General features: G+C 40.2%; 2 protein-coding genes across 2 annotated transcripts in view; both read left to right on the forward strand.

Moving 5' to 3' along the window:
• arih2 (ariadne homolog 2 (Drosophila)) overlaps positions 1-15,240 on the forward strand; it is a 16,261-nt gene extending 1,021 nt beyond the window's left edge. The window contains exons 2-15 of the mRNA XM_078254546.1: positions 1,125-1,617; positions 3,884-3,951; positions 4,263-4,335; positions 5,722-5,863; positions 7,171-7,292; positions 7,990-8,099; positions 8,798-8,915; positions 9,654-9,704; positions 10,423-10,444; positions 11,320-11,471; positions 11,968-12,111; positions 12,407-12,475; positions 12,573-12,698; positions 13,358-15,240. Of these exons, the coding sequence (XP_078110672.1) occupies positions 1,351-1,617; positions 3,884-3,951; positions 4,263-4,335; positions 5,722-5,863; positions 7,171-7,292; positions 7,990-8,099; positions 8,798-8,915; positions 9,654-9,704; positions 10,423-10,444; positions 11,320-11,471; positions 11,968-12,111; positions 12,407-12,475; positions 12,573-12,698; positions 13,358-13,429 (1,536 nt within the window). The 5' untranslated portion in view covers positions 1,125-1,350 and the 3' untranslated portion in view covers positions 13,430-15,240. The remainder of the gene's footprint in view (positions 1-1,124; positions 1,618-3,883; positions 3,952-4,262; positions 4,336-5,721; positions 5,864-7,170; positions 7,293-7,989; positions 8,100-8,797; positions 8,916-9,653; positions 9,705-10,422; positions 10,445-11,319; positions 11,472-11,967; positions 12,112-12,406; positions 12,476-12,572; positions 12,699-13,357) is intronic.
• Positions 15,241-18,748: 3,508 nt separating this feature from the next.
• Positions 18,749-27,500, forward strand: part of impdh2 (IMP (inosine 5'-monophosphate) dehydrogenase 2) — a 16,262-nt gene continuing 7,510 nt past the window's right edge. The window contains exons 1-9 of the mRNA XM_078254547.1: positions 18,749-19,195; positions 21,883-21,931; positions 22,983-23,084; positions 23,212-23,286; positions 23,763-23,969; positions 24,888-24,975; positions 25,121-25,320; positions 25,754-25,844; positions 26,009-26,104. Of these exons, the coding sequence (XP_078110673.1) occupies positions 19,098-19,195; positions 21,883-21,931; positions 22,983-23,084; positions 23,212-23,286; positions 23,763-23,969; positions 24,888-24,975; positions 25,121-25,320; positions 25,754-25,844; positions 26,009-26,104 (1,006 nt within the window). The 5' untranslated portion in view covers positions 18,749-19,097. The remainder of the gene's footprint in view (positions 19,196-21,882; positions 21,932-22,982; positions 23,085-23,211; positions 23,287-23,762; positions 23,970-24,887; positions 24,976-25,120; positions 25,321-25,753; positions 25,845-26,008; positions 26,105-27,500) is intronic.

Here is a 27,500-nt window from a genome sequence, read left to right on the forward strand (position 1 = left end):
GACACGTTTTGGTAAGGAGAAAAACACTACCCAAAAAAGCTACCCACCCACATTCAAAAAAACACAATAGGACAGTGATAAAACTGCGCGGAAAGGGAACCCCCATTCTGACAAGGACATACAATTTGGCACAGCAATCCTGGGGAAGTTCTACATTCTAAGGAATTGTATTGCTTTAGCAAAGATCTGGGTGATGTTGGGGTAAAACAAGGCAATAACTAACAATCTGTATGTAAAGGTGATGTTCGGTACTGAGTTTTTTAACTGACAGTATTTTGAAAGCCATCGTAGGAGAAATCTGTGTTTAAAAAAAAAAAAAGTGCATCAATGAAAAGATCCCCAAAATCATTAGATTAATAGACAAAATAAATGTAAAAAGGTTTTTGCCTTCTCTATGCCATCATTTATATTATTATTCCAGTCATGCATTACTGCTTTGTTGTTGTGTGCTTGCAGTTGGTTTTAATTCCAATTGAGGCATACCTTGTTGTCCTGTTATGTGCCCAATCTTACTTTACGGTTTGTCACCAAGTTAAGTACAGTTACGGTTTGTATGTTTCCCCTCATCCCTAAAGGCTAAAGCATCGTCAGCTAATCCTCTAAACCGTGTTTTAAGCCTTAACCCTTGCCTTGTGTCCCACACGTATTTTATCAGATCTACAGTGTAGTAGGATTGAAAAATACAGGATATATGGGCAAGAGCGGGTTTAAAATCCTGTGTTTGTGAAGTTGAATCCAAAACTAAAGACAGACATGAGGAGCAGAAGTAGGGCCTGTCCAGCACGTTTGAATACATCTAGACAATACATTTGAATAGTTTGGGAAATATACCAAAAATATGGGCAGAATGTGGGGACATTGTTATCAGCCCCAATTCAACATAGTCTAATCTTGCAGGAGACCCACACTGTTACTTGATTCAGAATTTTATTAAATAATTGCATTCAATTTATTAAAATATTAGGAATATTCTGCAGGAATAATTAACAATTTTGATCACTTATGCATGGTTTTTTTTTTTTTTTTTTCTTCCACTTTTTCCTGTATTACTTCACTTTCTCTTCCTCACTTATTTATTCATTCCTTTTCTACTCTCCTCGTCAGTCTTTTTTTTTTCTCCTCAGCTCAACTTGTAACCAGCTTTCCAAATGAGTGACGGAGAGTGTGACTTCTTCTGTTTCTTCCGCTGCTGCTGAGCGCGCTCTCTACGCGCCTCAGGCAGACGGGAAGACGGGGTGTCTCTGAACAGTGACACAAGCAGGCGGAAAGAGGTGCGGGGAGAAACGGGGAGCTGGATCCGACAGGTAGGCGGGCCGTCTACCTGTGCGGGTGATTGATTCAATCGATTGAATGTCTGTGGACATGAACAGCCAGGCGTCGGACAGCAACGAGGAAGACTTCGGAGTGAACTCTGAAGAAGACGATGATGAGGACGATGGAGGAGAAGAGGAGGATCAGGGCGACATTGAAGCCTACTATGAGGGCGTGGCCAGCGATGTTGAGCAACAGGGCGCGGACTCATTTGACCCAGAGGAGTACCTTTTCACTTGTCTGACCTACAAAGAGAGTCAGAGGGTGTTGATAGAGGAGGTTAACACTGTGGCTGCTGCACTGAAGGTGAGCTTGTGTCTGTTGCTGGGTTGTGTGTGGCTGCACTGTCATAATCCAGAGAATGAATTCCTTTTCATTGTAGCATTTGCAAAAGCAAGATCTGAAAAAGCAAAAATGTTCATAACCTTTCACACAGACCTAGCTTTCAGACTTTATCCTCACAGGCCACCATACACTTTATATGACCATGAGTAAAGCAGTTCAAAGCAAACTTCTGCTTTTGGCTGTGTATTGCACAACACAGTAATGAGAACCATGCTGATGTAATTTCTTCCTAAGAAAACCATGCTCCTACTGGCCATGATTAGGGCTACCGTGTTAAGGCGAACACACGTTTTATTTGTTCTCTATCTAATTGACATATTTTTCTGCTTCAGTCATAAGAGGATTGCACGAGAATTGCATATCAAAGCTCATTAATGGAAATAAAATGGTAATTCCTTCTCTGGGAATACAAAGTAATTTTAAATAAGTGATCACATACGCTATTGTTGTGGTAAAGTTTACTGTTTGTCCACAGTAGAATGACAACGTGTGTGTGTGTGTGTAGCGTAGCAGCAGTAACATTATAATCAATACAATACATTTTGTATCAAATACAAGTATGAGTTTCCAAAGCACCACAAGACCACTTATATGTACAGCGAGTCCTGATAGTCACTACCTGAGTTGCTAATGCATTTGTTCCAAAATTATTATTGCGATGTAGCAACAAGAAAAGAATTGTCTCTCTCCAAATACAGAAAAAAATGCTTTACTAAAAATGGTAATGTTTTATTAGCCTTATCAAACTATTCTGTGCATGGCTGCCCTTAGTTGGTTAAGGTTATGTTTCTATTAAAATTATCAGCCTGACAGTTGAGTGAGTATACTCTCACAACAGGCAAATTATAATCTCAGTCTGACCGTTTACATTGTTCTGAGTGCACACATTAATATTAATACATTCAGAAAGACTGAAGGAGACTGACTCACAGTGATCATGAGGTTCTATCGTGTTAAACATGGCCTTTCATGCTTTACAATAGGCCCTTTCCAGAGATGACATTTTGACTTGTCATTGTAGGAAAAGTAAAGCTGTAAACAATCAAATTAATGATGGCTGAATTCAATGTAACTGCTTTAGTTTCAGGCTGCTGCATTGTGCATGCTGGCTCACTGTCACACTGCCATAGGACACATGTATAGAGCAGAGCCATCAGTAATGCTATCAGTAACACTGTGCTTTTCCTACTATGTTAAGTCAAAGTGTTTGCTGTGAAAAGGGCCTGTGAGTAGTTTCTTTGCTCTTTTTATTCAGTCTGCATGCTGTTTTGCAGTAACTTACGTCACAATGTACATAATTATACATATTCACAACTGTGAGCAGCACAGCACAACAGTCTCCTGTTAGCAGAACTGAGCAGCTCCCAGAGGAGCAGTTGTGTTTCTTGATGGCAGTAGGTGAACAAAGGGAGCACCTCTGTTTTTTTTTTTTTTTCTCCATTTGACTGGATTTTAATTGTTGACTGATGACTAATATGAGCCATATATGTCTGGCCTGTAGTGCTAGGTGATGTGCTAAAGTAACACTATATATCTTACTTATTAGAGTTATAGTCCTCTTTCATCTAATATTTACTGTACAGTTACAGCTGAGAAAATACATCAAGTCATCAGCAGGGATATCAGTGCCTGAGCATCTAATTCATTAATCAAGATAAAGGGGTGTTAATAGAGTTGGGGCAACTTTTTGTTTTGAAACAGTGTATTGTATGTATGGAATACATATATTTTTTTATTATAAATAAACAATGCTACCTATTTGTTTAATTGATGGCAGCTGATCTTTTTGTCTATATAATGTCACCGTCCAAAGTGAAGTCTTCAAGTAGCTTAATTTGTCATAGCAGTGATCAATAAAGCAAATGGTATTGAATATACAACAGTATAAAACGAAGCAAAACTTTTGAGAAGCTGTAATAACATTTTAGGTTTTTACTCAATTGTAAAAAAAATAAAAAATAAAAAAAAATGCCATTGATATGTTTTCTTTTGGTTTTATTTTGTTGGGAAGTTACTTGCTTTATTTGAAACTTTGCATTATCAGTGTTGACAACATGGTCAGAATTCTCAACTATTTCCTTCTCGTGAAGAAGGAAGTCCTCTTATATCCAGATTACAGTAAAAAAAAAAAAAAAAAGGCAAATTGGGGATATAAGAGCTGTGTATCATTACAGATTAGCTGACTGTCAAGACAGCCAAGTCACTCGTGTGTCCCTTTCTCTCTCAGGTTTTACCAGCGGTAGCAAAACTGATCCTGGTGCATTTGCACTGGCAGGTTTCACAAATACTGGACAGGTATGCCCTTCTGCTCCTTCCCCCTTCCTGCCCTTACATTTTCTTTCTTGCAGTCTTTCTATTCCATCACTCCTTCTTAGCTTCTTTAATTCAGCCCCGACTTTTTTTTCCTCCCATAATTGTTATTCTCATAATTTTGTCATCTTTTACTTTTCTCCTGTACCACCTTCTCCTCACTCTCCTGGCTCTCTTTTCCTTATCATCTTTCTATGATTTCTGTCTCTCTATCTCTCGTTTCTTTGCATTGCAGTTTTATATATTTCTGTTTCTCATCCTTGAATAACTCTTGGTTTTCTCCATGTTCCCCACAGATATAAGTCCAACTTGTCTCTGCTGTTGTCAGATGCTCTGGTCCAGCCCAGCAGCACCTGCAGATCAGTCACGGTAAGTAACAGGCCACATGCAATAAATGAGGGCTTATACACACAAATACTGTTTACATGCTTTGTTCATACCTTTTTGTTCCGATTTTTTTTATACCATTCCTATCTTGTGACCGCGCTACGAATTACTATGACTGTTTATTGGTTACTAGCTTGGTTCTTGAAGCATTCGTCCATCCTTTGTTCATCATCAGCATTACTTTGAGCAAAACCTTTCAGGTTGTAGATAATGTAAAAGCCATAATAAAGAAATAAAATCCTTTACAAAATTGTTCACTGTGGGTAAAATGAGTAGTTTGAACTTGGAATCAATATTCAGTTGTTTCTTGTAGCCACTGATTTACCGCTGATTCACAGCAAATTTAACTTTAAGGACAAATTGTCATCTGGTTTCAAACATGCAGCAGTTTGATTCAGGTGATGAATTGGTTAGCTGTTTGGCAAAAGAATATATGGACATTGTGGTCATTGACTAACCATTTAAATTATTTATTAGGATAAAGTCCCAAACATTTCTTAGTTACAGCTTCTCAAAGGGGAGGATGTGTTGCTGTTCTCAGTTTCTCTTCATTAGAATTGAAGAAATTCAGTGTAGACATTTTGAAAACCTCATTGTGGTAACATGAGATGGCAATCTAGCATTATTTTATTATTAAATGCAGGGTTCGTACGGGTGCTTGAAATCCTTGAAAATGCTTGGATTTTGTGTTTTCAAGGTTTGAAAAGTGCTTACATTTTGGATAAAATGCTTGAAATTGTAACTGTATTTCTTTCACAACAAATACCTATCTGACTGAATAGGTTGTTTATTAAATGGAGAAATAAAATGTTGGAGAGCCTAAAATGAAAATTGTAAATGGGAAAAAAAAATAATGTAAATTTGCTGCTGGGAAGTTGTCGTTTCAATGAACGTTGGCTGGAAGATGAAAAGTACAAATTGTGGATTAAACGGGGACAAACCCCACGGGTCTGCAAAAAAGACGTGCAGCTTTTCACAATGGGCGAGTCTGCGCTCTCGAGTCACATGAAGTAAGTTTCAAGTAAGCCAACTGAAGTAGCCTACTGTACCCTTTTGCTGTCTATGTACTGTAACGTATTTCTGTTCAAATCCTATGTCTTCATATTTTCAGCCCTTGAAATTACTTAATTTTTACAGCCTGAAAATCACATTATCTGGGAAGCAATATTTGGACATTAATATAATGAAAAGTACTATTCATAGGCAGCCCAAACTTTGTAGGGTGGAAGACAAACATGTCTTGAAAGTGCTTGAAAAGTGCTTGAATTTGACCTTGGGAAAAGGTGTACGAACCCAGTTTATGTTATAGATTTCTCTGTAGCAACAACACTTGTGTTTGACGACATGTTTATGATTTCTCTGTTTCAGGTCCCTCAGTCCCTCCAGTGTGGTGTGTGTCTACAGGTTGTACGGAGAGACTCCCTGCTGGCACTGCCCTGCCAGCACTCCTTCTGCAAAGCATGCTGGGAGCAGCACTGCACTGTCCTGGTCAAAGATGGCATTGGAGTGGGTGAGTGTTTGTTTGTGTGTGTGTGTGTGTCTGTGTAGTCATCAAAGCTGGTATTAGAGTGGGTGAGTCACACTTTGTTTGTTTGATGTGAGCTCCTAAGTGCCTGTTCATGTGTGTCTGTATGTCCTTGTATTTATGTGTTGGTGTGTGTTAATCGGCTCAGGGTTTTATCACAGTTTCAGCCTCTGATCCTTTTGGAAGTTTATTTTAGCCTATGATTTTCTGCCAGACGAGCATGGTTTGAAGTCTGATATTTGGTTTAACAAGGTGAGTTTAATCAGTCCCTTTAATGATACACCTTTTAATGACCGAAACCACTATGGATCCTGGCTGGACGCAGTGTTTTCTCTAGGTTTGTGGAAGACTTAGGTGCATGATTTGGCGGGGGGTTTAGGGTCCTCCCGCAAGACAATGTTACATTTTTCAATAAAAACAAATGCCATTTCACATCATGTTGGACCATTATTATTACCATATCTGTGTCTAAAACGTTGGAAAAACTACAGCAGATGATAAATAAATAACACTTAAAAAGCTTAAAGACAAAACTTGCTAAAGAAGTCCACTGGGGGCCAACTACAATCGTTATAGCTGGGAATAGTTAATTAGTTAATTTGATGCTCACATTGTGTGTGTGTGTGTGTGTATTCTGTCTGGTGTCAAATGTACCTGGCAGGCATACTGCTAACTATGATTATTAGTGTGTCTGAGAGAGAAGGTATGCTTGTGTCAGCAGGAGACCAGATGGAAGTGTGGGTGTGTACACAGATCAGTTATGTTTTGTACAGTATGATGTATTTGTGTGGTAAATTGCATACAATTTACCAGACTCCCTGTTCTTAAGTTGTGTGTGTGGGAGCACAAGTGCTTTTGTATATGTATATTTGAATGCAGTAACCCAATGTGTGTACCTGTGCTACTTTCTAACATTCTCTCTCAAGTCTGTCCACGTAACCGTAAAATGTGTTTCTCTATCGAGAGTCCTTCTGAGCCTGATATGTGTTTGTTTATCAGCTGTACGAAGGACACATTTATGATGAAAGATGACCCCGATCCAGTATCTGGGTCACTGTAACACTAAACCAGCCCGCTTAAACCAAACGCAAGTGGAGGAACTTTTTTAGTCACAGACAAAGTCAAAATGATGGGTGTAGTTTATTGCTGCATTAGTAAAGAAACGCACAAACAGCAGCTGCAGCCTTTGTAGGGCAGTGTGTACATGTTGGCTCCCTCACTACCCCAAGTCAGTGATTCAGGACTCTTCGTAATGTGTGTGTGTGTGTGTGTGTGTGTGTGTGTGTGTGTAGGTATCTCGTGTATGGCTCAGGACTGTTCCCTGCAGATGCCAGAAGACTTTGTCCTGCCACTGCTGCCAGGAGAGGAGCTGAAGGACAAATACAGACGCTACCTCTTCAGAGATTATGTCGAGGTGTGTCTCCTTGTGCTAAATCGGTTTGCTTAGATGCTGCGTCAAGTTCTGCATGTGCAGCAAATGAGACGTCAGAGGCATGTGGAAAGGGAGTGTGAAGGAGAGAAACTCTTTAAGCCGCCAGGCCTTCAACACACTGGCGGAAACCCTGCAGCATTAAATCTGAATCCTCTCTAAATGTATTTATGCAAATTATGATATCTCTAATTAGACATTTGCGCTTTCTGAAAGGATCATTCATCCAAATTACAAAGAAAATCATTTTCCGTTTTATTTACCAAGGTTTTGAGATAACCTGAGTCTGAGCTTTCTGCCTCCAATTGAGGTGAATGGAAATTTGTTTGTGGTGCTAATAATATTGGAAAAATGAAACGCACCTTTTTCCAGAAACAGTATCCGTGATACTCGGGATGATCCACAGAATACTATTTCCAGTTTTCATCACTCTACCCAACCACTTTTGTGGGGGAATCAACTCTTGAAAGACTTACCGCACTGCTATGGTTAATCCAAGGCACCTTCCGGCAGGTTTTATCCAGGGATTGGCAATTATCATGATCGTCATTCTCATGATGCATCTGTTAATTTTTACATTCTTTGTGTTACTTAAGCTCTCTCTCTCTCTCTCACTCACTCACTCACTCACTCACTCACTGTGTCTCTGTCTCTCTCTGCCTCTCTCCCTCTCTGCCTGCAGAGTCATTTCCAGTTGCAGTTGTGTCCAGGTGCAGACTGTCCTATTGTCATCAAGGTGCAGGAGCCCCGGGCACGCAGGGTGCAGTGTAGCCGCTGCAGTGAAGTCTTCTGGTAGGACGCACACACAATAGCAACAACAGTAACAATTTCACAAAAACTACAGTGTTAATAAGTTTTACTATTGCTTGACTATGGTCAAATTATTCTTGCTTACCCGCTGGCTTTAAAACAGGGTTGTATGCATTTTTCTCATTGACTCTGAATCTTTGTTTGGTATCCTGAAGCAGTTACAGTTCTTTGCAATTTTCTTTTTAAAAACTTTTTGGGGCGCCTGGGTAGTTCATCTGGTAGAGCATGCGCCCATGTACAGAGGCTCAGTCCTTGAAACAGTGGCCACAGGTTCAGTTCCGACCTGCAGCTCTTTGCTGCATGTCATTCTCTCTCTCTCTCTCTCTCTCTCTCTCTCTCTCTCTCTCTCTCTCCCCCCCCCTTTCATGTCGAAGCTGTCCTATCCAACAAAAGCCTAAAATGCCAGAAAATAATCTTAAAAACTTTTTGGCTGAATTTGAATGTCCTGCAACGTTTTTATCCAGTCTAAGAATAACCACCTTGGATGAAGTGTGAGTCCAATCCAAGTATAAGATAAAGAATAAGGAAAAGAAGTTGACAGTTGAGCATTTAATTTACTTAAACACACCAAGTTCCCATATTTATTTATTTATTTAAGCTCTATAACTGACCATTAGTAAAATATTATGATTTCAGAATCGATTGTCCTGACTGCTGTATTCTCTTATTCTCTTTCTTAGTTTTAAATGCCGTCAGATGTACCATGCACCCACAGATTGTGCAACAATCCGGAAATGGCTGACCAAATGTGCAGATGATTCCGAGACGGCTAACTACATCAGCGCACACACTAAAGATGTATGATGAATCTATACGTGTACACACGCGCATCTAGTCATGCACATACACAAGCACTGGTGTGTCATACTACATACATACTTGCACACATACTATATTTTCGATGGACAATAACGATCAGGGTTGACACAGTTTGAAAACGCATAAAACTGTATATTACTTATTACTGTAATACAGTGCTGTAACCTGTCACATACTCTAATTCGATCATATTTGTATAAGAGGTGTCCGGACGAAGAATATACATCGTCGAATTCGATTGGTCATTTTTATTTTATTTTTTCTTCATTTGCGACATAGTCTTGCATTTTTTTTCCACACAGACAACAGCTGTTTCTAAGCTCCTCCCCCTGATCATTTTGACAGGGAATCGTTCATAAATGTAAAACCTATTTAGCGCTCTGCTTGTGCTACACTCTTATGTGAGTGCTCTGATTAATAAATGTTACAAAATAGGCTATGATATATAGCCTATATATCGCTGATTTATTTGGAGGAAGAAAGCAAGGAACTTTATGTAAAATCAGACATTCAGTACCCCCATATAATAATAAATTGATTTTTATTTTTTTTTATTTATTTTTTTATAGCTCGAATAGATTGATCCTTTATTTTATAACCACATTTTTTACACCTGCAACTATTTCACTGTGAACTTGGCAGTTGAATCAGGCTCTTTAGATCGAATAATTGACTATTGGGGGTCACCTCTAATTTGTATGTGTATTTCTCCTCTAGTGTCCTAAGTGCAATATCTGCATTGAGAAGAACGGAGGGTGCAATCACATGGTGAGTCAGAGATGAAAACCGCCCTTTCCTAGTACACAGGAGATGCTAAAAATATATTCATATTCTGAGAGCCGCAGTCCTCAAATTAAGTGGTTTGACACTTGGTTAGATCACGATATGCTACCTGCTATGTGCTGCTTTTATCATACAGTTTCTAAGCTGTATGTATGACAAAGCACTTGTGTTAAATCAGCACTAAATGGTTTTGTATGAAAACATTCAGCTGCTGATTTTTCTGATTCATTAAAAATGTGACTTAGGCATAATTCATAGGATCTGGCGTTGTGGCGATTAGCCGCAGCGGTGTGGCTGTGTCGTGCGTTTTTTTTAGCCATGCTGCTAGTATGCTGGGTCCTACGAGTAATCGAATGATTAAAAAAACACATTTACTTTCAATAACTAACCTGGATACGAGGTCTATCAGAACAGTGGGTTTTAAACTGGTGCACAAGGCCAAACTGAGTGACTACACGTGAAACAATAACGTTACACTCTAGTCCGTTGTGTTGTGTCCAGTCTGATCGCCGGTTAGGGGATTGGCCACCGCAGCGTGATGTCGGGTTGCGTTTCTCCAAAAGTTGAATCCTAAACGGACTACCCACTCAAATGAATCCGAGGACTGGCGTTTTCGCCACAGCGCCTGATCTAGTCTGAATGCCGCCTTGCATGATTGTTTTGTCATGGTTCTGGTTCACTAACTTGTCTTTGTTTATTTCAGCAATGCTCCAAGTGCAAACACGGTAAGTAGTTTGCCTCAGTTTCACACCACCAGTATTATCCAGTAATGCATGAACTCACTGTTCTGGGAGGCCCTTTATATCCACCTAGTGGCATGATACAACACAGAAAAAGCAGCCATCCACCGTAATTATGAGACGAGTTAACTTCCAAGAAATTCAAAGTGAAAGTTGACGCTTGGTTATAATAAAAGTTTTGTTTATCTTTTTTTTTGGGTAATGGTGGCAGCTGCCATTCTTAAAGGAGCACATAGTTGAGTAGAGTACCCAAAGTATATTTAAAAAAAGCTAAATAACTTCTGAAGCTATAGTTTGAGTATTGTTTGTCTTCTTCATTAGTTAGATTTGGTAATTTAGATAAGAAATTTGGTTAAACCAAAAGGTAGTTAGTCATCCGGAGAAATGGATAATATACAGTATTACCAACCGCAGCCAATATCAGCCAGTTTAAACTGGCTGTAGACTTAAGAATAGAGCTGACCCTTTAGGCTGTTCTATGTTCAGTTCAATTTTATTTATATAGCATGTTTTAAAAACAACCATAGTTGACCAAAGTGCTTAACAAGCTCCAAAAATCAAAGAGATAATATACACAAACAATATACAATACAAAATAACCAACAGTAGAAAAAGGTCAAGATATCAAAGCTCAACTTGAATTGAAAGCCAATGCATAGTAATGGGTCTTAAGCAAGGACTTGGAACGTTTCAATGGTCCGAGCTGTTCTTACATGAATAGGTAGACTATTCCAGAGGTTTGGAGCAGCCGCTGAAAAGGCTCGGTCACCTTTAACCTATGATACACACGTGTCACTTACTGTACATACTGTGTAATTTATGTAGTAGTCCATAAATGTGTGTTTTGTGTCTCCTGAAAGACTTCTGCTGGATGTGTCTTGGTGACTGGAAGACTCACGGCAGTGAATACTACGAGTGCAGCCGCTACAAAGAGAACCCTGATATAGTCAACCAGAGCCAGCAGGCTCAGGCCAGAGAGGCCCTGAAGAAATACCTGTTCTACTTTGAGAGGGTGAGTCTTTTTGGATCCCCATTTATGTTTTGCTCTGAAAATCAAGAGCAAAAATGCTTCCTGGATAAAAGTAAAGGTTGAAAAGCTTTGCAGATATGTTTATTTCCTCCCTCTGGACAACTTTTCTACCTTTTTTATGTTCTTTCTTTGTTTCTACCCAAATGCTGAGACTGGTGGAAAAATCTGTGGATCCTGGGATTCAACGTCTCAAAACCCTGCTTTACATAAACTAGGAACATATGAAAGATTATTTCATTTTTTGGATTTGAGGGAGATTAACTCATAACAGATTTAGTCCTGCACGCTTGTATGAAAGTTGTTAGGGTCATTTGTGTCCAAAGCCGTTCTCAGGACAAAAATATCACAGCACACTGTCTTAAGCTTGCAAATGGAACATTTTATAAACACCAACGTTTCAATACAGCATAGCTCTAGATCTACAGGAGGAATATTTGTTTTCATTCCTTTTATTTCTTTTTTATCTTTACCCAACCAGTGGGAGAATCACAACAAGTCTCTGCAGTTGGAGGCGCAGACGTACCAGAGGATCCAGGAGAAGATCCAGGAGAGAGTGATGAACAACCTGGGAACCTGGATTGACTGGCAGTACCTGCATAACGCTGCAAAGCTACTGGCTAAGGTACTCGCACAGTACTCACGCACTTAACTGTGTGTGTGTGTGTGTGTGTGTGTGTGTGTGTGTGTGTGTGTGTGTGTGTGTGTGGCAGAGGTAATAAGTAATGAGAGGGTAAAGCAGAAAGAGAGTACGAGACGGACACAAATGACTTAAAATATGACATGCGTTTGTCTTAGGTGTAATATTATCAATTCAGTCTCTTGTAGAATCAGTGGAAGATCATGTTGATAAATTATCAAGGTGCCTTTTTCTTAATTCTGACACAGTCTCACTTTGTGGCTTGTTTGTTTGTTTCCAGTGTCGCTACACACTGCAGTATACATACCCTTACGCCTATTACATGGAGTCCGGCCCACGCAAGAAACTGGTGAGAAATCTCTCCCCATGCCTGTTCATTATTGCAGAACACTCATTGTAAAATAATGTAGCAACTTAATTAATGGTGTTAACTGTTTTCTCTGTAGTTTGAGTACCAGCAGGCCCAGCTGGAAGCAGAAATAGAAAACCTGTCGTGGAAGGTGGAGCGGGCTGACACCTATGAGAGGGGAGTGGTGGGAGGCGAGGGGGAGCTCAGCGCCAGTGACAGAGGGGTAAGAGCTATTGGATGGATATTTGATAGACATTCATGTCTCCCTCAGGATGATTTATAATAACTTTGGTGATCCTCTGACTGTTCATCTAAGGCTGTCATCAGGTCAAGCTTTTAATTTGTCCAGTACCTTGGTTTATGACTAAATGCCTGCAAAGCTAATGCCGTTCCCATCAGCCTCAGCTGCACTTGGTGAATAGTGCTGGTAATTAGAAAACGTTAGCATGCTAACGCACTAAACTAATATGGTGAACATGGTAAATATTATACCAGCTATCATTGGGAGCATGTTAAGCATTCTGAGATTAGCATTTAGCTCTAAGCTCCACTGCTACTACATGGCTGTAGACTACTTTAAAAAGTAAAGAATTGAACCTATTTTGGCTTAATCCTTTCTTCTTTTTTTTTATTCAAAAATGTATCATCACTATGGGATATATGTTAAGATGTCAATTGTAATTTTGACTACAATGTAACAGTGGTGTTCAAAAACTCAATAAAATACTAATTATAAAAAAAAAAAGAGTAAAGAATTGAAAAAGAAGTATAGCCGAGGAATCACAATTGACTTTTCACTTGGTCCATGTTTTGTTTTGGAAGTGTCTTTAACAATAATAACTGACGTTTTGTCTGTTTCTTTGTTTTTTTTGTTTTTTACAGGATCTGGAGAATCAGATGCATATTGCTGAGCAGAGGCGACGCACGCTGCTGAAGGATTTCCATGACACCTGAAGCTCCATCGCGACTGCAGAGCACCAGCATCTCCCTCCTTACGTCCTTCCTTTCTTCTTTGCCTCCTGCCTTTGCTTCCCTCCATGACCATCCCTCGGTGAAGTCTCATACTGACCCCTCCTTTTGCTTCTCTACACTCGCTCATCTGCTTCTTTCTGTCGCCCCCCCGCCCCCTCACTCCCATCATGCTGCAGAGTCACATAATGGCACGATTGTTTATCCCCGTCCTCTTCTCGTCCTCAACTCATTTACATGTTTTGGCTCCAGATCATTACATTCACCGTGGTTACGCTTGTTGCCGCTTTTTTTTTCTTCCAGATCTAATCATAAAGGTCAAATTTTGAGGTTGTGTCTGAAAACAGTGGGTATACTTTAAAGCCACGTTAAGCTTTTATACGCTGATACAAGCAGGTAAAGGTAATTTGTTGAAAAGAGTCAGAGCTGTTATTCTCAAACATGATTCCTGTGATGCTGGAATAATCATTAGAGAGAAAAAGCTAAAATGATGCAGAAGCTTTTGTTAAGCAGACAAAGAAGATGTGGGAGATAGAATACGCTTTCTTTCAGGAGACTGTGCTGATTGTGGATCTGTATTTGGTGGTTTCACATAGACCACAATGACTAGGGGGCACTTGATGGCAGTTGTACTTGTAGTCCTTACTGGATTGGCCTGAACACATGCAAAGTTTATTTTTTTTAATTTTTTTTTTTTCAAACATTTAAATTTAAGTTGCCTCTCCTAAGCTGCAAAAGGTTAATTGATATAAATGAATAAGACATTGATTACAGCAAAGATGATGATGTAGTTGTGGAAGGTTTAATGAAAGAAGCTGTGTCTAGTGGAGTGTGATACTTGAAGGTGAAATGTGTCACTGCCCTGACTTTGTTTTATCAACCAGGATAGGTGCAACTTCACACAGCCCAATGAAGAATTCTCACTGGCAGATTATGGAGCCCTTTTATTGTAAAGGTGCTTTATTTCTGCCATAAATGTGTATATGGTGTGTTTACTGTGAAAAAATGGTGACCTCAGAGTCCCACATACTCCTTGAAATGAACAAAATACTGTATTTTCCTACGTATGATGCATGTTTATGTAAACAAAGTACAAAATAATAAGATGAATGTTTAAAAGACAACTTTTTATAAATATAGATTTTGTTGCCAGTGTTTCACAATAAACACACCTTCCCCCACTGTTTGTTTGTGTTAGTACCTAACCTGACCTACAGCTACGACTGCCAGCAAAAAGTTGCTAGTCATTATGGTTGAAGTAAAACCGTTAAGTCCCATTCTTGTATCTTTACATTCTCATACTGATGTTGTTGCTTGATTTTTGTTCAGCTAGTGTAGATCCAAACAGTGTGAGCCAGACCTCCGTAAAAATCTAACATTTGCACCTCCACTGATCAGCCGATCAGATGATGAACTTAAGTGTACTCTCAGCCGTTCATGCACACGACAGCACCCAAACCCCCCCCCCCGACATTGACACAGCATTTGCACGCACATACCATGTACACATTGACACACTCGTGCTCAAACACTCCGCTGCAAAAAATAAACTTTAACAGTTAATCTGTCTCCTTTCCCCATCTTGTGCTCTCTTCTCTTTCTTTACATTCATCCCCTCACTTTATTTTGCTCCTTATTTTCTCGTTTCTTCCTGCTCACATTGTTCACTTTTCTTCTGGAAAATGGCTGTTGATAGATCGTTAAAAAAAGAAAAAAATACAAAAAAAAATTGTTGTAATTTTCAACGGTTGTACATTAATACAGAAATAGAGTTACTGAGAGTTTTTAAAACCGGACCCTGTCTCTTGTGTGTTCATTACACATACGCTCATACACATACAGAAGATCAACCCCTTTGGGATTTTACTTTATTTTAGGTCGATAGGAGTCAAGTAAATGTAATGTGTTCCATTAATGTAATAGGGTGTTTGTCTAAAGTGGTGGTTATTAACAAGACAAAATGTGATGTGTTAATGATTCTTGTAGGGAAATATTTCTTGCTCCCCTTAACAGGAGGTTCATAAGACACTTTTTTAGAGTTTCAACTCCTAAATTTAAGAATAACATCCCCAACAACAAAACCACCTGGAGACTCAGATTTTGGCAGAATAAACTACTAACTTTTGGAGATAAGAATGCAGCTGAGATTTATAAATGCAACGTTGTTTTTGTAGACAGTGGCAGACCCATTGGTCATAATGAACTTCATATAATGTTGGTATGACTCTTAGGAGAAATGAAAGATACATGCTATATCCAATCACTGTTTTAAAGTGTAGTCTATATTGTGATTATATATTAATTAGGGAAGAATTTCTTATGATTATTAAAATGTTTCCATCGTACTGCCCAGAAATGTGCTACTCGTTGATTTCATTGGGACTTCAGATCGGTTTTTCCCCCACCCTGCATCTGGGGTGTCGTGGGGCAAATTACATTCTACAAATTCAAAATATTTATAATTTTTCTCAAGCCACTACTGCAGTCACATATTAACACATGCTGCAGAAACCTGGGCAACTTTTGATGTCATCAGATTGGCACCTATTTTCTTGCAGGGCCTAGGGTGTCTGCTACAGCCAAATATAGTTATGTTATTGTGTGCCAAGATGGTATTAACTGATCCACTACTCTGCCTGACCTTATGTGATTGTGACCCAGTTTCACCTTCACACAGTAACATGGAGTATGGGGAGGATTGCACCCTCATGTGTTTATTCCAAAGCAGGACAGGGAGGCACTTTCCATTATGAAACAGCTCAACGAGCAGTAGAATGTTTGGAAACCTAAATACCTCTAAATAGAATGTGTTCAGATAAAGTGGGACACATTTTGCATTTCCGAAAATCCACCAACCTCTTTCTAAATGACAATCCAGAATACAGTATAGTTTTTGGAGATGCAATATATTTTTAACTGCAAACTATTAAAATTAGGTCATCTTGATATCACAGTTACAGGATCCAGCATACACCTGTTTCTTTGTTTTTAACAGTGGTGGAAAGTAACTAAGTACATATACTCAAATACTGTACCTAAGTACGATTTTTAGATACTTGTACTTGGGTTTTTCCATTTTCTGCTAAACTTCGTCTACACCAGGCTACATTTCAGAGGGAAATGTTGAACTGTTTACTCATTGATTTAAAACGTTAGTTATGTGGCCGAGTTGGCTCAGTGGGTAGAGCAGGCGCACATATACTTGGAGGTTTATTCCTCGATGCAATAGGTCCAGGAGTTTGAGTCCGACCTGTGACGATTTCCTGCATGTCTTCCCCCTCTCTCTCCCCTTTCTCACCTAGCTGTCCTATCAAATAAAGGTGGAAAAGCCCAAAAAAATAATAAAAACTAAATACCATCAACTCATGAATAATGACGTATTGTCATAGAATAAACTGTCCAGCAGTATAAAATGCTTAAAATGAGCTCCACCTTTACCAGCTACAACATAAAGCATTAATAATTAATCCAATAATATACCTTATAATAAAAGGAGCCATTCTGCATTATGAGTACATTTACTTGTGATAAATGACACTTAAATTGTATTTTGATGCAAATTCTTGTGTAAGTAAGTGACATTTTGAATGCAGGTCTTTTTCCATCCCTGGTTTTTTTGTTTGTTTTTTTGGGGCATTTCTGCCTTTATTGGATAGGAAAGCTGAAGACACCTGGTGCCACACTCTAATCAGCTAATGAACTCAAAACACCTGCAAAGGCCTTTAAATGGTCTCTCAGTCTAGTTCTGTAGGCTACACAATCATGGGGAAGACTGCTGACTTGACAGCTGTCCAAAAGACGACCATTGACACTTTGCCCAAGGAGGGCAAGACACAAAAGGTCATTGCTAAAGAGGCTGGCTGTTCACAGAGCTCTGTGTCCAAGCACATTAATAGAGAGGTGAAGGGAAGGAAAAGATGTGGTCGAAAAAAGTGTACAAGCAATAGGGATAACCGCACCCTGGAGAGGATTGTGAAACAAAACCCATTCAAAAATGTGGGGGAGAGTCACAAAGAGTGGACTGCAGCTGGAGTCAGTGCTTCAAGCACCACCACGCACAGACGTATGCAAGACATGGGTTTCAGCTGTCGCATTCCTTGTGTCAAGCCACTCCTGAACAAGACACAGCGTCAGAAGCGTCTCGCCTGGGCTAAAGACAAAAAGGACTGGACTGCTGCTGAGTCGTCCAAAGTTATGTTCTCTGATGAAAGTAAATTTTGCATTTCCTTTGGAAATCAAGGTCCCAGAGTCTGGAGGAAGAGAGGAGAGGCACAGAATCCACGTTGATTGAAGTCCAATGTAAAGTTTCCAGTCAGTGATGGTTTGGGGTGCCATGTCATCTGCTGGTGTTGGTCCACTGTGTTTTCTGAGGTCCAGGGTCAACGCAGCCGTCTACCAGGAAGTTTTAGAGCACTTCATGCTTCCTGCTGCTGACCAACTTTATGGAGATGCAGGTTTCATTTTCCTTTTTACAGGACTTGGCACCTGCACACAGTGTCAAAGCTACCAGTACCTGGTTTAAGGACCATGGTATCCCTGTTCTTAATTGGCCAGCAAACTCGCCTGACCTTAACCCTATAGAAAATCTATGGGGTATTGTGAGGAGGATGATGTGATACGCCAGACCCAACAACGTAGAAGAGCTGAAGGCCACTATCAGAGCAACCTGGGCTCTCATAACACCTGAGCAGTGCCACAGACTGATCGACTCCATGCCATGCTGCATTGCTGCAGTAATTCAGGCAAAAGGAGCCCCAACTAAGTATTGAGTGCTGTACGTGTTCATACTTTTCAGTTGGCCAGCATTTCTAATAATCTTTTTTTATTTTTATTAAATTGGTCTTAAGTAATATTCTAATTTTCTGAGATACTGAATTTGGGGTTTTCATTAGTTGTCGGTTATCATCAAAATTAAAAGAAATAAACACTTGAAATATATCAGTCTGTGTGGAATGAATGTATACAAGTTTCACTTTTTGAATGGAATTACTGAAATAAATCAACTTTTTCATGATATTCTAATTATGACCAGCACCTGTGCGCCCGCTCTACCAAGTGAGCTAACCGGCCGCTCCATCCCTGGTTTAGCCAAATATCAGCAGTATATACCATGACGCAAAGCATGCAGGATCTTGAGCTCTGTATGTTCCACTGAGTTGTCTTTTCTTCAGATATGACTGTGAAATAGTAATTTCTTCACATTTCCAATAACTTTAATATGGTATAATAATAAAAGCTTTTCTCTCTGTAATGATACAAATGTGGGGGGTGGGTCGGCCGGACGTGACGTCAGGCTCGGAAACGCTGTCAGACGGGAATAATGCACGTGTTTCGTCTGAGGAACTGTAGGAAGAGCAGCGCTCAGCTTTGACTGGCAGAGGCCTGATAAGGCATACATAAGCTTTCATACCGACATTTTTTTGTTCAGTTCCCGGCCGTTAACAGAGAGTCCTGACAGAACTGTCAATTCCTGGCTGCTCAGAGGCGCACGGAGCAGGACGTCTGGTGGATAGCAACACACGGGGCGAAAGAAGAAGTTCTGGGTCTCTGTTCCCGGGCCTGTGTGTTGTCTGTCTGTGTATCCGCAGGAGCTTGTTAAATTCATTTCTTACTAGTTTAAACTGAAGGACTGGCTAGGGCTTATTTGGACGTCATGGCGGACTACCTGATCAGCGGGCAGACCGGTTACATCCCCGATGATGGGCTGTCGGGACAACAGCTGTTCAACGGAGGAGACGGGCTCACTTACAAGTAAAGACACCACGCATGTCTAGTTTTGTAATGTAACGTAGCTTTGTGTGCTAACTAGCCCCCTGCCTTTGATGTGTTTTTCACTTACTGATGCAGAATGTTTCTCAGTTGTCCAGCAACTGGATCTGGTGTTACCAAAGCAAGCCGTTATTTGGGGACAGCCGGTGAGGACAGCCGGTGACCGTTTAGCTATTAGTGAATCGATCTGTTATTAATCGATCTGTTAATGGCTAAAAGAAACATTTACAACCATTTTAAATGGATAGAATCAAGCTCCAAAAACACTGGATGTTACATGTCCCATAATGCAAGCAATAGCATTTGTCATCACATTATGACTTATTAAACATTAGAAAGCTCCGTCAGAGCCAGAGAAGACATTATTATTATTATTATTATTATTATTATTATTGGTATACGTGCAGTTTAGTGTCCCAAAGTCCCTATACAATGTCCTTAATTATGAACCTGCTAAACCTTTAACAGGTTTAACAGGTGTTAGGGTTAGGGCAACCTGTCTCAAATAAGACCCTCATCATTTGGGACACTCAGTTTTTGGAAAATAATTTGGAATACTTTGGGGAGAAAAAAAATCTTATTTTCTTTATAATATGAAACAGAAGCTCCATTGATAATCCACTGTCTAGTTTGGTTATAAGGACATCCTTTGATCACAGTTGGCAGCTTTGGCCATCAGTGAAGTTTTATGACTGCTTTGAACTTTACCTTCAGACAGTTCATTGTTTTAACTTTTTAAACTCCACACTGCTAGCCAACAATACTTGCTGATAAGTCAAGCTGCCTTTAAAAAAGTTTTTAATAAAACAAAATAACAACAACACTTGTGTAGTGTAAATTACAGCAGGCGGGGACACATTCCTTCTGTACACACACTGGTTCCAAATTTAGGTCCTGGCCTACACAGTCCTGTGTTGTAATGCTGTCTGTGTGGACCCGGCTATATTTAAAGCATCTGCTTGGTAGTCCTCTATACAACAAAGCAAACATAGTAGTGCCCTGTACTAACTAGATGCGGTCACCTTTTCATGTCCAAAATCCTAGATTATATTTTTGACATCAATATCTTGATATATCTACCAGTTCTACAACGTGATTGACACAGTTTTCTGACATTTTATAGACCATTTATAAATCAGAAAAAAAATATAGTTATGATTAGATTAAACTTTGTTGTTATTGCACAGGTACTAAGACAACAAAATGCAGTTTAGCATCTAACCACATCTCACAAATGCTTTTTAATTTATGAACCAGGAAGGCCCCTCAGATCCTCCAATTCTTCTCTTTTAGCTGTTCCACAAAGCAGAACAAAATCCTCTGGTGATGCTGCTTTTAGCCACACACACACACACACACACACACACACACACACACACACACACACACACACACACATATACATATATATATTATGACAGTTATTGTCTTCATTTTTTGTATGGTCCATTAAGTTAGTGAATATGTAGCTGGCAGTGTTGGATACATAAGAGCCAGCAGACAGTGAGGCACTGACCGTTCTAGGGCAAAAGTTAAGTGGTGGTGTGTCAGTTCAAGATGGTTACTCATTGCTTTTACTCATTGCTAAAAATTAAAAATGATTTATGTAACAGCTTTTTTCTCAGACACTTTACGGAGTCTAGAAAAAGTAGAGATGTTCCGATTCTGATACGGCCTAAAATGCTGGTATCGGGAAGTATTGGAGTTTATGCACCGATCCGATACCACGTAATAAAGCCCTAAAGAAAATCTACGTTAAAGTAGTTTATTTATGTTCTTTTTCCGTTATAACTGACTGTCAAACTGCATAATAAAAGAAAGTTCTGTGGCATTCATTGTTCATGTTTCACAAAGAGTTTAACTTGAGCCAGACAGACAACAAAGATAGAAATAATATCACATCCATACAGGGATAGTAGTATACAGTTGTTAAAACATAATAAAATATATGACACACTGGTATCGGCTCGGTACTCGGTATCGGCCGATACGCAAGATCAGATATCGGAATCGGTATCGGGAAGCAAAAAATGGTATCAGGCCATCTCTAAAAAAAAAAAAAAAAAAAGAAAAAAAATCCACACATTAATCAAACATTGTAAAGCGAAGACGTTTGTTTATTAAAGTATAGTTGGTTAAATGGCTGACAGTCACTCATGTCACATGCTAGAGCCCGCTGCCCTGTCTCTTTTTGGTCGCATCTCCACATGCGCCTCACTCATATGCCACATGGCTCGACATGCCTTACATTTAAGACCTTCTTTGCAAAACATTTCTCACACACACACACACACAGACACACACACTCTTGTACTGTAACATGACACCTTCTGAAGATTCCCAAGAAAGAAATGCATGTCCTGTTTGGAGAAGTTAAGTCACATTTTTCTTCAATACCTTCTCGGTTTTCTATTTCTGAACTAGAACGTGTTAGGTGCATGTCTACTCATCACATTTTATTTGTGTACAATCTCTTAACTGTACAGTAAAGCCCCATCAGTCAAACGGAAACCGTTCAGTGTTTCTCTTAAGGTTTTAGTTCTCAGTTTTGGAATGTGAAGTTCCAGATTATGAAGATGTTTGATTGGCTGAGACAGGTTTAAAGCCGTTAGGATGGACAGGTCTTGTAAGGAGTTGCTCTAACCTCATCTTTCTCGTCTCTCCTTCAGTGACTTCCTGATTCTGCCGGGCTACATCGACTTCACATCAGACCAAGTGGTGAGTCTTGATGAAGGAAAAATATTTACCAACACATGAAATCCGATTTAATGCTGCTGTTGTGGTATTAAACTAATCTGAATGTGGCATGATGTCTGGGATGGGAGCTCATGAGGCGAGAGTAAGGATTATCAGCTGTGTATCTCCCATCACAAATATTCCCTGAAATAGGCTCACAATGCGTCCACAAGCCAGAGCACTAAATCATGGCCTCCCACTGTGACATTTATGGGATAATGGTAAATTCTTGAATGTTGTGTAACAGTAGCACAAGAAGACAAGAGTCATAAAGTGAAAAAACTTTACCAATATCAAGCACAATAGAAAAAAGGTCTTAAAGGTCCAGTGTGTAGGAATTTCTCCCATCTAGCGTTGAGATCATATATCGCAATCAACTCTCTCGCACCACGCAGTTCAAAGTACGTATTACAGCTACGGTAGACTTCACGCTTCAAAAAGCCGGTCTCTTGCTCTTTTCAATATCCTTTTTCTGGGCGAAGAAGAAGACTCCTGTTCCTGGAATTTGGGTTTTGAATACGTGTGGTCCTCCATGTTTCCTTCTTCAAACTTGCCGGGGCCTGGAAGCGACGATACCCATTAGCAGCACCTGTCAGTTTATCATGTGACAGCGAAAACGCGAAAGGCGGAGCAGTATGTCCTGTATGTCCCTTACCAGCTAACGTATTTCAAGATGGCGCATGAATATGGAGCGTCTACCCCAGTTCATGCGAATGCAAATGTCAAATTTCAAGCCAAAAGGAATACTTGGAATTGATGGTGGTGGTAAATATTCATGAAAAAGGACAAGTTTGTGAAAGGGCAACACAGATTTTGATAATGAACAACTCAACATGTTACACACTGGACCTTTTTAAGCCTAACTATTATACATGTAGTATTCCAAAGTAAACATCTTAAACAGTTTCCAGCCTTTGATATGTTGATGATTCATCTGCTGTAACAAATGTTACTTTGAATATCGTAATGGTCCATGGAGTAGTTTCTCAAGAGTCCATGTGTGCCTAATATCCTCCTGATGTCTTTTGTCCAGGACCTGACCTCAGCGCTCACCAAACAAATCACCATGAAAACTCCCTTTGTCTCCTCTCCCATGGACACGGTCTCAGAGGCCAACATGGCCATCGCTATGGCAGTAAGTATGACACACGAACGCACGGTTTCCTTGGATTATCAGATTGTTTATTGTTCCTGCTGCTATCATGTTAGTGCACTGCCATGCTCGCTCTCTCACACACACCTGATGTATTGTCTCCTCCCAGCTAACGGGTGGCATCGGCTTCATCCACCACAACTGCACTCCAGAGTTCCAGGCCAATGAAGTTCGCAAAGTCAAGGTAGTGATGACGACTGTCTGTACGGTTTTATTTTCTCATTACACTCCTTCATCTCTTTTCCCGTTCTTTAATTTTGTTCTTTTGCTCATCTTGTCTCTTCTTTTATTGAAAGTTTTTTGCTCTTACGTGATCATTTTCTTTCCTTTTCTCTTCGTCGTTTCGAGGTTTATCTGTTTCTGTCATCTAACGTTAGCTTCTCTTTGTCTTTCTCTATTTTTATTTGCTGCTCTCAGTTTGAAAGCCGTAAAAGTGTGTTATTTCCCTGCATCCCTTGCCCCTCTGCTCTCGAGTGTCGGAAGTGAAAGGCTCACATATTCTTTATCCAACCCTCCTTATTGAATCCTTTACACCCTTTCCCCCGGCCGTTACTCTCCCCTTCTTTCCCATGCTGGCTCTTCAATCCACTTCCCTTTTTGTTTTACACCATCGTTCTCCTGCCCCTCTTTATTCTCTTTATCCCCTCCCCCACACTCCAGCGTTATGAGCAGGGCTTCATCACAGACCCTGTGGTGATGAGTCCCAACGACCGCGTTCGGGACGTCTTCCAGGCCAAGGCTCGCCACGGCTTCTGTGGAATCCCCATCACAGACGACGGCAAAATGGGCAGCAAGCTGGTGGGCATCATCTCTTCCAGAGACATCGACTTCCTGAAGGAGGAGGACCACAACCTGCCACTGAGCGAGGTGGGTGCATTAGTCATTAGCAACTCAAAGTGCTACGGTGTTGGATGTGTTTGGAATTAATGAATGACGATTTTATGATTCATATTGATATTCTAATGGAAATCCGTAGACTTATTCAATAGCTATGAATTTCAGTTGGAGCCTGATCCATACTGAATCTTTGACACTGATATAGGGATGTTTTACTGCTGAGTAATAACATCACATTTTGCAAACGTCCTTGGAAAGTATTTTGAATAGCTAAAAATAACACAAAATCTAACAGTTTATTAGCATTAAAACAATAATAAAATGGTAGCATAGACATAAATGCATGCAGTGGGTCATATTAGCCAGGCTCAATTTCAAATAATTCAGTTAAGAACTGCAATGATTAGTCGAATAATCAAGTAGTTCTAAGTATGTAAGAATGTGCTAGAAAATTAATCTGAACATATTTTGATAAGTAGTTAATTGTTTTAGTCATTTTTCAACCAAAAATACCAAACAGATGTTCTGCTTTCAGCTTCTCAAATGTTAACAAAGCTGATTTTATGCTTTTCTTTTGGTCATATATGATAGTAAACTGAATTTTTATTTTTATTTTTTTCAAATTTAGGACATATGGTCGACTAAAACAAGCTTAATTAATACCATCTCGGGCTGTGAGAAATAACGGGCATTCACTATTTTCATTTGTGCCAGAGGGTGTTTCTAATTTCTTGATATCATCGGGTCCAGGGTTTACAAAGATACAAGAACAAAGCCTGAATTTCTGTACAGATGTTTGTTTTGTTTTAGATATATTTGTTTTTCAATGTTAAAGTGTCACATTTTACTACCCCTAGAAATACTAAAAGTTTCTACATTCTCTGAAACCTCTGCATTGAGTGTTGATGCTTCCTTTTATTTACGTTGTGCGTGTCACCGCGTTGACAGGTGATGACGAAGCAAGAGGATCTCGTGGTCGCCCCTGCTGGAGTGACGCTGAAAGAAGCCAACGAAATCCTCCAGAGGAGTAAGAAAGGTGGGGAGGACATTAAATGTATTATTCATGATTTGCATGATTTTTACGTGATCATTCCACTGAAAAAATATGACATACAACGGATTAACTTGCATCCAGGTGTGAACATCTGTACATGTCTAACCTCTCGGATTCCCTACTGCAGGTAAGCTGCCTATAGTGAATGAAGAGGGCTCCCTGGTGTCCATCATCGCCCGCACAGACCTGAAGAAGAACAGAGACTTCCCTCTGGCCTCCAAAGACTCGCGCAAACAGCTGCTGTGTGGCGCCGCCATCGGCACCCACGACGACGATAAGTACCGACTGGACCTGCTGGTGCAGAGCGGGGTGGATGTAGTTGTACTGGTAAGGAGGAGTTCAGTACAGGGTTTAGAGGTGGAGACTCTTGTTTTCCATAGTGGGCCCTTTTCTACTTTATGACTTTGTGGTGCAGATTAGAGAGCTTTATTACTGAGGAATTGGTACTGGCACTGTTGGTGGAGAACGGACTGGAAGTCAGCTCTTTCACACATTTGTAATGGGTTAACTGGGTTTACTGTGGTACTCGAGTGACAAAATCTATGAAGCAGACGGCAGAGGTGATCTTGTTGATGAAGATACAGATGTGGGATGAAAACCTTGATCTCTCAACTGTGGGAGCACATTTTCTAATGTGCGGTTGATTTGCTCTGGATGAACTTCATTTGACTTTAGGCTGTCTAAAAGCTGTGAAGTGTACGAATTCAAAGTAATGATGCTCTGTAAATGACAATGTCGTGTGTTCCATCTGTACCTCCAGGACTCATCTCAGGGCAACTCGATCTTCCAGATCAACATGATCAAATATATCAAAGAAAAGCATCCAAGCCTACAGGTCATCGGAGGCAATGGTAACTACTCTTTTCTTTACTTAGTAACCAAAAAACATATATTTCCAATTGATCCCAGCTACCCATCCCAAGTGGTCATGTTGCTTCCAGTTAGAGATGCACACATTGAAAGAGCGTTGTCATTCAGCTCTAACAGCCTCACTGTCTCCCCCTCTCCACTGCAGTGGTGACTGCAGCTCAGGCTAAGAACCTGATAGATGCAGGAGTGGACGGACTTAGAGTGGGGATGGGCAGCGGCTCCATCTGCATCACACAGGAAGGTGAGTGACTGACTGGCAAACGCAACACACCCCATCTACCTCACTAAATGCTCCCACCCACAATGCAGCCATCAGCCATTCTGGAGCCTCTAATTTATTTAACCTTTATTTATCCGGGTGAGTCGATTGACGACAACCTGTCACATTCATACAGTTACACACAACCATACAGTTACACACAACCACAGTCTGATGAGCTGGCCATCGAGCAGCTCCACTGGAGCGGTTGGGGTTAAAAGGGCCTTGCTCAAGCCCTACCCAGATTTTATCCTGCCGGTCTGGGGACCTCCCGGTCCCAAGCTGGCTTCTTTAACCTTTAGGCCACCACTGCCCAAAAGGCTAATGTGGTTAATGAATTTGCGAGTCAAATGGGGGGGAAAGGAAAATCTTGAAATTCTGTGTAGTTTGTCTTTTTGTTGAACAATTTGATTGACTTTGTTTTGGCAGTAGAAAGCAGGATACTAAATGTCCGGTTTGCTTGATAACGTGGCATGAAAATAATTGTTTGGTTGTTAACAGTTTAGTTGTCTGTGTAGTGGGTCTAATTGGAAGACAACCAATTGTGTGTCCAAGACTCCTCAGGAAGCTCAGATGGAAAAACAAGCATATTAGAATGATTTAGTCTTCTTTTGTATAGTCTTTGGCAGTGTGTATTGACATTTCTGACCCCAGGAGTCTGTCTCTGGCGCCTCCTGCCTGATTACCTTTGCAAGTCATGCAGGTTGTTAAAGTCCATGAGCTATGATTGGTCGGGGTCTAGTCTGACATTTCTCTCAACCAAGTCATGTCAGGTACTATGATCACCTGATCGGACATTGTGACCACCTGGAAATATAAACTGTAGTTGGGGAAATTGTGCAGTAGGGTTGTTACAACTAAGTTTGGATTTTAAATCTAAGTTGTCATTGGGATACATTTCTGTGGCATAGTTACAAGTTTACAGTAGATGTTTCTGTGCTTTTTGTTGTCTCCGTATTGTCTCTCTTCATCTTAAGATTCTTCTCAAATCAGTATTTGTATTTCGTTTTCTTTTTCTTATGGTTTTCTTCACTTTTGTCTGTCATCTTCATCTTGTTGTCTTCCTACCTGCCTCCTCCCCTTCTTTCTCTCTGCTTTCTCCCTTTTAAATTCTTTCCCCTACATCCCACTCTGATGTTTGTATGGTGTGTGGTGTCCGTGTCCAGCTCCCACAGTTACAGGATACTGCAGTAAGTTTTCCCCGTCCCCTTTGGTCTTCGACCGGGCTCCAATTTGCTTTACTATCACAGTGTGCCCGACCCTTCCCACTTCACAGCCTGCTGCACTGATTGGTTAACAGCTTTGCATCAGAAGAGGTATTGGAGGTAGTTGTCGTAGGTTTTTCGTTTGTTTTGAGAGCTGGCCTTAGGTGTTTTGG

The sequence above is a fragment of the Sander vitreus genome, chromosome 7 (assembly GCF_031162955.1).
Source record: "Sander vitreus isolate 19-12246 chromosome 7, sanVit1, whole genome shotgun sequence".
Classification (NCBI taxonomy): domain Eukaryota; kingdom Metazoa; phylum Chordata; class Actinopteri; order Perciformes; family Percidae; genus Sander; species Sander vitreus.